This window comes from Takifugu rubripes, chromosome 1 (genome assembly GCF_901000725.2).
Source record: "Takifugu rubripes chromosome 1, fTakRub1.2, whole genome shotgun sequence".
Lineage (NCBI taxonomy): Eukaryota > Metazoa > Chordata > Actinopteri > Tetraodontiformes > Tetraodontidae > Takifugu > Takifugu rubripes.
Genome location: NC_042285.1, coordinates 25033943 through 25042550, shown reverse-complemented (window position 1 = coordinate 25042550; position 8608 = coordinate 25033943). Strand labels below are relative to the sequence as shown.

Here is an 8608-nt window from a genome sequence, read left to right as displayed (position 1 = left end):
CCAGTCGGGGAAATGACAGTCGTGGCCCAGCAAGCCGTGCAATGACAGCTGCATGCTGATCCGTCTGCCCAGTCATGGCTCAGCTCCCACCCCCTTGTCATTTTTAGCCACCCTGGGGTCACTAGAACGTGCAAGATGGTGCGATACTCGTCAGCTATGGGGTTGTTATTGGAAGGATATTGAAGTTGTAGGTTAATTATAAAGCCGGGGCGATGGCGCTCCCTGGCCAGATATCCTGAAAAAGAAAATGTTATTGTTCCAGTATGTTAACATGACAGCTGAGGCGGCAGCTGCAGCACCGGGGCTGATATTTCCAGCAACTTCTATATTTACCAACTAAGTTGGAACATTACTACATAAAAGAAGCACTTCACGGAGCCGAGCTATGAAATTTGGACCTGTATCGCACACTTTCCCATTAAAGCATTCACAATAACGTCAACATCGGGGACACGTAAATTATCTCGAATAGCCTCGATCAAAAACTTAACCCAGCCTTATTCTGTTTAATCACCCACTAAGTGAGATAAGAATCCAAACTTTGAATAATCGTAGATGGGTTTTTAAATGTTAATGCTGAGGTTTTTCTTTGTTAGTGAAGTTGGAAACATGGTGAGATGCCTTTCTAAGATTAGCTTCTGAAGCAAGATTAAAAAATAGGCCTAACTTCATGGGGGGGAGGGCAGGCGTAATAAGGAGTATTGTGGATGTTTTTCTTACCTGTCAGCTGCACGGGCAGAGGCTTTTTAAATTTTATTCAGCAGGAAATTACCTCAGTGGTCATTATGAGTACGTGATGTTGCTGCCTCCACTAAGGTTCTCAGCCATGATCTCAAATGTTGACAAAGTTTAGATAATTTCCTGTCAGAAGGTTGTTTCATATCAGAACACCAAACACTGTTTTAATGAACATACAGCATGATTTACAGTGCAAACTTTCAATACAATTATACAGTCCCCAAATATAAGAAGTGTCTAACAAACAATACAAATGTTTCATAATTTCAGAATTGTACAATCATAAGAAATTTTCTTGTAACTGCTAAAGTGAAAGACACTTTAATTTAGCTGCAATTGAAAGGAAATAGTGCCAAAGAATGGGGGGTCACTATGTTGAGACGAAATGGTGATGGGATTATCCATGACTGCTCAAATACTGTTGCGTTGAAATAAAAACGCGACAAAACCTTTGTCGAAGCAGAAATGTGGAAGTGAAGGAGCGGAGGTTTACTGGCAAACGGGGGAACAAAAGTGTAGCTTAAATTCAGAGTGAAAAAATACAACTTAAAAAAAATAAATCTGAAAAATAGAAGTGAAGGTATTTTCAAACGCTTGCAAAAATAAGGTCAATGTACAGTCAAATCGCGCACGTTCAATCGTCCATGACCACGTGTCGGTTTGCTCACATAAACGTTGTGGTCTCTGATGAGAAGGACGCCCGGCTGCTTCTCGACAGCGACGCCCTCTCGGCGACCTTGATCTTCTTCATGAGCTGCAGCAGCCTCCTTCTGAACTTCTCCCCCACAAAAGCGTACAGCACCGGGTTGATGCAGCTGTGGAGGAGTCCAAGGCTCTGGGTGGCGAACACGGCCTGATCCACCGCCGTCCTGGCCGGACACTGGTAGGGCACGATCTTCGTCCTGAAGAAGGTGTCTGTCATCACTGCCAGGTGGTACGGCGTCCAGCACAGGAGGAAGGCCACCACCACAAACACGATCACCTTCATGGCTCGCTGCCTCTGTAAGCTGCCGCGGACGTGGAGGAGGCGTTTGATGGTAACCCCGTAACAGGGCAGCATGATGGCCAAGGGGATAAGAAACCCCAAGGTGTGGCAAAGAATCCTGGTCACCAGGCGCCACGTGTCGGCGCTGCCCGGGTCATACTGCGCAGCACACACTATCTGACTGGAGTTGTGGGGCACGAAGGCGGAGCTGAGAAGCCCCGGCAGAGACAGCAGAGCTCCCACAACCCACACGGCGGCGCAGACGCCCCAGCTGACCATCTGGCGGTTGGCTTTACGGGCCTCCAGAGCTCGCACGATCACCATGTAACGGTCCACGCTGATGCAAGTCAGGAAGAGGATGCTGGAGTAGAAGCTCAACTCCTGGAGGATGGTGACAGCCTTGCACATGGCGTCCCCGAACACCCAACCCTTAGTGATGGAGGTGGCCCAGAACGGCAGCGTGACGGCCAGCAGGAGGTCTGCGATGGCCAGGTGGAGGAGGTAAAGGTCAGAGGGAGGAAGGGCCTGCTTGCTCAGGCCGATCACCAGCCCCACCAGCAGGTTTCCAGGAACGGCCAACAGAAAGACGAAGATGTAAAAAACACAGACGGTGACCACAGCGGCGTCTGGGATGGAGAAGGGGCTGCAGGGCTGCGTTTCGGGGTTAATGATGAAGCCCGAGTCATTGTAGGTAAAGTTGAGTTCGTCATACACGGAGCCGAAGTCGATGGCAAAGGAAGACTGGGTTGGATCTGAGGAGGAGAATCAGAGTCAGGCTTTAGTTTCCTGTGTAAAGCTAATTAGAATATTTCTAGCTCAACAGAGCTGCCAAACTGATTGCAGATCAGATTTGCAATCACAGATAACATCCCATCAACATCCTGTAGCTACGCAGCAGAAAATTGTGATGCACACATAAAAAAATTGTTATTTTTGGCTATGAATACGAGGTCCTTCAAAATAAAAGCTGGAACAACCGAATGTTGAAACAATTACATTTAATTTTCTCCCTATTTTCGAAAGTCGGCAGCATTTTTTAAATGTCTGAATCAGAGTTTTAGTGAACACCATCGATGGATTACATACCTAAAGATAAATTATAGTTTGAATATAAATAAAGCTGAATTAAATCTCATAAAGTAAAAGCATTTGCTGCAGTGAACTACAACACATAATGTCTGAACTAAAAAAAAACCCATTAAAATCCCCACCTCTTTGCCACCCCACCTCTTTACTACCTTTGAATACAACACACACTTGAAATAAATTTAGGTCAAAATAATTTAACTACACTTAGAGAGGATGAAAGACTCACCCGTCATTCTGGTGTCTCGATCACAGGAGGTACTGAGCTGGTCACAAGGAGACAAATGTATTTCTCCTCAAAGCACAAAGCCTTTTTCCTGTTTCACTCCCCCCCCCCCCCCCCCCCCCTCCACACACACACACACACACACACACACACACACACACACACACACACACACACACACAGAAACACCTTCCCTTTACATGTACATAAAGAAAAGCCTCACATCTTGGAAGGTCCTCAGAACTCAAATGTTTTAAACATTCATCTGTTTAGATTTCTGGACCCATTTTGATTCAAATCTACTTGGTTTTGATGTTTTTAGTTTTTCTTTTTTTCTCTCGACTGCTTTAATCCCTTTTGGGGCTGGAGCTGATCCCAGCTCCATAAGGGTGAAGGAAGAGGACGTTCCTGAATGAGCTCAACACAAGGAGCATTTGTGGGGGTTGGTTACCTTGCTCAAAGGCACCTCAGCAGTGCTCTGAGGGTGTCCTCTCAGGTTTTGCCTGCACTGGGGCTTGAACCGGGAACCCTCCACTTCTCAGTCCCCCCACCGCCAATTATTGTTCTTTCTTTGCAGCAGGAGTATTTTTTTTTTTGTCAAATCAATGTTGTTGACAATCCTCCAACAGTCACAACCTTCATTTCCTATCAAACCTGAGGCACATTTTCTGAATCATCAGTCATGGGACAGCGAAGTCACGCTCTTCCAAAACAGAAACAGAAACCATAACATTGATACAAAACAAACACCACATCTAAAAGGATTCAGAATTCCCAGCCGGGGTGACCTTACATCTGTACTGTATTCATACATGGAGGAGATGCACTTGTTTCAGGAATTTGAGCACCTTCCAGAGAACCTTTGGCGGGTTCTGATGGGCCCTGGATAATGCAGCGGAGCTGTGAACACATCCAGATGCTTGATCACTGTTGAGGGGGAAGTTCCAGGCTCATGACATGCATGTGTTGACACATGAACCAACCTCACATCTGACTTCCTGTCAAACTTTTCATTGAACTTCCAGTGTCACAAGGAGAGCGGTTTTTCCCCATAGGTGGCTTTTGGGCAACAGCACGTGTTGGGCAACGACACGTTCAGTCACCACGTCTGTGGACATGATGGAAACATCTTGTCATGAGTGACCCCTTGGTCCCATCTGCACGAGATTATCTGTTTCACTTTTAAAAGGACTGTGCTGGGCCTGCTTTTAAAGATGTAGATACTTGTGTTACCCCAGAATGAATGCTGCTGGGTCAGGTGCTTCAGCATCTAGAGGTGGTGCTTGGTGCAACAGATTTCGAAACAATGGCCTTCGCATAGTGATTCAAAGAAGTGCATAAATAATAAACACACCGCTCAGGAAATCAAGTGGTGCGTTTACGTTAAGGGAAAATATGACCGTGATTGAGCATTATATTTGATAGACGTTAGGGGGCGCCGTAGAGCTTTGATGTCCTCCATTAGTAGCTTCAAAAGTAGTTTATTACAGTGGAAATTAACTCTCGAGTGGCAAATCCCTCCAAAAACATTTACAGATGAACTGTTCTCATATCAGATCACAAGGCAAGCGAGGCTACCTTTGCTAAAGTGATGTGGACACATTTTATTGGCGCCAAAGTTGTTTGAACAAACTACAGAAAACCGAGGAATGGCAGCAGTTACTGTAAAATTTATTCGGTGAACTGTTTCACCAGCATTCGCGTGGTCCCACCTTCATCAGGGTACAGCTGATGGCAAAGGAGAACATGTACGGACAGTTTTGAGATGGACCTGCGTTAAAGACTACCATCATTTCCGTCAAAGTCGCTTCAGCTGACCCTCAGTTGCTCAAACGCACTCCAAATGTTCGTTTTCCACCCTCTTAAGGCCTTTTACACTAAAAAAAAAAAAAAAAAAGCAGACTTTTGTTTCCTGATATTAATGATAGGCAGCCTTGCCTGTACATAAATTAAGAGAAGAAAGTGCATCAAGTGTTCAAGTAGGGTGTGGAGTTTGGAAAATGGAAAAATATAAGGAAAAAAAAAATTGGACCCTAAAGGATGAGGGGAAGGTTGGTGGGAGGGCAACGCTGGAACCGGACCGGTCGTCTGCGGTGAGAATGAGAGTGGAGGCTTTGAAGGCTGATTAACCGCAGCATATTCAAGACTGCGCCGGTTACTGCGTTACGTGTAAAAGATGTGCACGTTGTCCTTTGTAAAATTGATGCAAAAGTCGCTAAGAAACTTAATATTGGCTGTGAAGGGGGGAACTTGGAGCAACAGCAAGAGGGCAGAAAGAAACGGGGACGTCCCAGTTTCATCTTTTGGCACGTCGAGGGTCCCTGCCGTTGCTAATGGTAACTGATGATTTTGAAGCTGCCGGGGGTCCACCAACGGTAACTTGAGGTGCTCCATTTCCAGGTGCCCGGCCATTGGGTCGCCCCATGCCTCCAAATGAAGAGTCTCGAGGTGCACCCGGGGGGGCATTATTGGCAAACGGCGGCATGCTTCCGTTCCCTGTGACATAAAAATGAAATTAAAGGAAGATGGGTCCATCTTTCACTGATATATAGAGCATAAACACCTCAAGATGACCCATGAATGACTTGTTACGGAGGTTTTGTTGGACGGGGGAAATGTACCGACCTGGTGGGGCAGCTGTACCTGAATTCTGATTGGGTGGAGAGTTTCCCCTCTGAGCCTGGTCTGGTTTACCCTGAATAAAAAAAAAACCAAAAAAAAAAAAAAAAAAACCACAGTTGCTGAAAGTGTTCAAACTACTTTAAATGATTCAGAATTCCATATATCCAATAGAAATTTGCATTTTTAACTGTTCAATTGCTACATGTCCACCTGTTTGAACTTGAGCTCTAACAAGGCCTGTTGAGCCGATTAATTAAAAATCTCAGAGCATAAAAGACCACAAACATCATTGCACCTATAAAAGAATAGAATGTCAGTCACTTTCTCTGATGTACTGGAACAGGTGAAGTCACCCAGAGTCAAATCTGGACTCTGGACGGTGTTGAGCTACTTACAGACTTGTTCTGCTGGTTTGTTTGGGAGAGCAGCTCTGGGTTTGGTTCACTGAAATTGGGCACTTCAGAATATACCATGCAGAACCTGTGCAAAACAGCCAAACATTCAGACTCAATTTTAACTGTATAAGTTTTACTTCCTGTTAAACACAGGCATAGAATTTAAAAGTAAATAAACTAAGTAGAACTCCAGCTGGGACAAGAACTTTGGTATGAATAGATTCTGGGGTTTTCCACTCACTCGCCAATTTTCTGTAGATCTCCACCTCTTCCAGTGTACAAGGTCAGGCAGCCTTTCCATATGGATGCGTACCTAAAAGAAATCACAATTCTGTAAATTTCAAAGAAAAGTAGGGCATTTATAAATGTCTCTGGGCCTTGAACCGCGCCGCTTATGTTTAATAGTAACATTTTAAAAACAGTAACTGGGGACACTTCTTCTACTATGAGGAAACGGTAACAGTGTGCTGCAGCGCCCCCGTCAGGCTCAGCGTGTCTTTTCATCCGTCTTTACACGTCGCTCATGTGGACAAATGTTTCAAAAACAGTCGGGGAGAGAAAACGAAAAGAAGGCAGCAAGCAGCGTTGGTGACAGCCGTCGCTCCTACCCTCGGGTCAGTTTGATGATGTCCCCTGGCTGGATGAGGCTGCCCAGTTCGTCCCAGACAGAAATGGCAATGCTCCCGGTCTTATCTGCCACCTTGCATGAGCGCACCTCGTGTCCATCTTTTGTCTTCGTCACTCGCCCTGACAGGCAAAAAAAAAAGAAAAGAGTCAAAGTCAGTAAAGTTAAAACCCCGCACGCTGACGGCAACTTTGTGAAGTGCAACATCGCCTCTGGTCCCTTTAAGAAAACACACGAGTTGACGACATGCCTGCTCCGTGCTCCAACTACTTACCTATTTCCAGTACGATGAAAACGATATTTAAATTTTTCGACCCGGGCTTCACGTCTTTAATCAAAACTAAGGTCTCCGTTGTGGTATTGGCCATTGTTAATTTTTAAAAAATATATATATAGCAATATATCTACACCGTTCGACCTCCAACACTGGTCAGTAGCTGAGTGCTGCTCGTCCTAATGCTGTTATGGTTAGCGATGCTACCTTTCGCTGATTATCCCTTTCGCGGACAACTGTACTTTAAAAACTATTTTTTTCCCCAGACACAACTTGTGGTCTGGTCTACAGCTGCTATACTTCAGTATAGGGGGGTCGTAACGATTGCACTCGAGAGCTCACACTAGCAAAGTTGCTAAACTTGTTAGCTAGATAGCTTTGCTAAGCTAAAGTAGCTACCGCGAGCCGTCTGCTAACCAGCTACCTCCTTATTCTACGAAACGAGCCTCTTTTAATTTTTCTCTGTGCGATTATCGCCATGGTAATAGCTTCATTCCCTTTAAGTAGTTTCAGATACAAATGCACTAATGGCCAAGATGCACTTTACAGTGTACCAGTGCTGGCCAAGTAAGATTCAATTTTATCAATAGGCTGTCAAATATAGACTGGCGAGCAAAACCTAGATTTTTTTTCCCTTCTTCGTCCACCTTTGACGGCGGAACGTCTCACCAGAGCCCAAGAAAAAATGTTTTACGAGCCAATTTAAGTTATTACATTCGTAACTCGTTAAAAATGTCAAACCGACCCCATTTCCTTTGTAAGCCTTTTCTGAGTAAAAGGAACTCCTTACTGTCCTATCGCGCAATCTGGTTAATGCTTTGCAAGACTAAATGTGTCTATATCTTTGGCCCCTACGATAATACAGTTGCTCTATAAGCCTTGTGTTGATTCCCCTGATTAATTATGCCTAAACAATAGTTAACCCCCAAAACATTAGTTAAAAGCTGTACAGACTGCTCCCTACACGGCCAACCCTACTGTAGCGACACCCCAACAACTACGTCACCAGTAGCAGTTGGTGTCTTTATAGAACACGGGCAGGTCCATTGTCTTACGAAGGGGTGGTGTGAGCACGTAAAATGTTACTATTCTCCTCTAGAATCGTGTTGATTACTGTGTAAAATTTACGGGACACATAAATTAAAAACAATGTTTTTGGAATCAATGTAGGACGGCAAACTGTTTATTTGTGAAAAGATCAGAAAGCCGTTGGTTCACACCAAATAGCTTACATTACCAAATAACGCGAGAAGAGCACGCGCCGTCATTCAGTCCAATCCATTCCGTGCGTGTCTGTGATTTGACCGAGTTCATGCGCGTGATACTTTTTCTGACTAAAAAAAAAAATACTACTTTATAAACCACTTCTTAATAAAGTAAGAAAAAATATTTAACAATCTCACTGATAGTACATTATACATTCAGTGGGAATTACGTAGAAGAAACATTTATTGACGTATGATGTATTTGCAATCTTTCTTTCTAAAAAGAACTTTGTGCTTTGATCGCATTGTTTTTCTTTCTATTTTAATGTTACTTTAAGAAATAAAATTAGGTCGTCACGGACAGGATTCGAACCTGTGCGGGGAAACCCCATTGGATTTCGAGTCCAACGCCTTAACCTCTCGGCCACCGTGACACGATTGTTCTGTCTACT

At 44.4% G+C, this 8608-nt stretch overlaps 2 protein-coding genes and 1 non-coding gene across 6 annotated transcripts; all 3 read right to left on the bottom strand.

Moving 5' to 3' along the window:
• Positions 1 to 880: 880 nt before the first annotated feature.
• LOC778000 (interleukin 8 receptor II) lies at positions 881 to 3069 on the bottom strand. The gene is given in 2 exon segments (NM_001078622.1): positions 881 to 2475; positions 3039 to 3069. Coding segments are annotated over 2 exon segments (1080 nt in total). The 5' UTR covers positions 3046 to 3069; the 3' UTR covers positions 881 to 1402.
• Positions 3070 to 4500: 1431 nt separating this feature from the next.
• Positions 4501 to 7972, bottom strand: nabp1a (nucleic acid binding protein 1a). Of its 4 annotated transcripts, none has more exons than XM_029834495.1 (6): positions 6952 to 7972; positions 6661 to 6799; positions 6294 to 6365; positions 6053 to 6137; positions 5661 to 5747; positions 4501 to 5531 (listed from the first exon to the last, which is right to left on the bottom strand). In XM_029834495.1, exons 1-6 carry the CDS (start codon positions 7043 to 7045, stop codon positions 5199 to 5201), a joined length of 810 nt encoding a protein of 269 aa, XP_029690355.1. In that variant the 5' UTR covers positions 7046 to 7972; the 3' UTR covers positions 4501 to 5198. The 4 variants fall into 4 exon arrangements, with proteins under 4 accessions (XP_029690355.1, XP_029690361.1, XP_011610461.1 ...); XM_029834501.1 differs by having other exon boundaries at positions 5679 to 5747; XM_011612159.2 differs by having other exon boundaries at positions 5661 to 5730.
• A 536-nt stretch (positions 7973 to 8508) lies between these two features.
• On the bottom strand, positions 8509 to 8590 carry trnas-cga (transfer RNA serine (anticodon CGA)). Its single transcript has one exon. It is a non-coding gene; the product is annotated as a tRNA-Ser (tRNA).
• Positions 8591 to 8608: the final 18 nt, after the last annotated feature.

Excerpts from the sequence above, each read along its gene's own strand:
- nabp1a (XM_029834495.1), bottom strand. The coding sequence starts at position 7,045 with ATGGCCAATACCACAACGGAGACCTTAGTTTTGATTAAAGACGTGAAG. Across the intron at positions 5,748-6,052 it reads CAAACCAGCAGAACAAGTCT|GTTTTTTTTTTATTCAGGGT; the intron begins GTAAGTAGCTCA and ends TTTTTTTTTTTG. Across the intron at positions 5,532-5,660 it reads AGGTACAGCTGCCCCACCAG|GGAACGGAAGCATGCCGCCG; the intron begins GTCGGTACATTT and ends TTTATGTCACAG.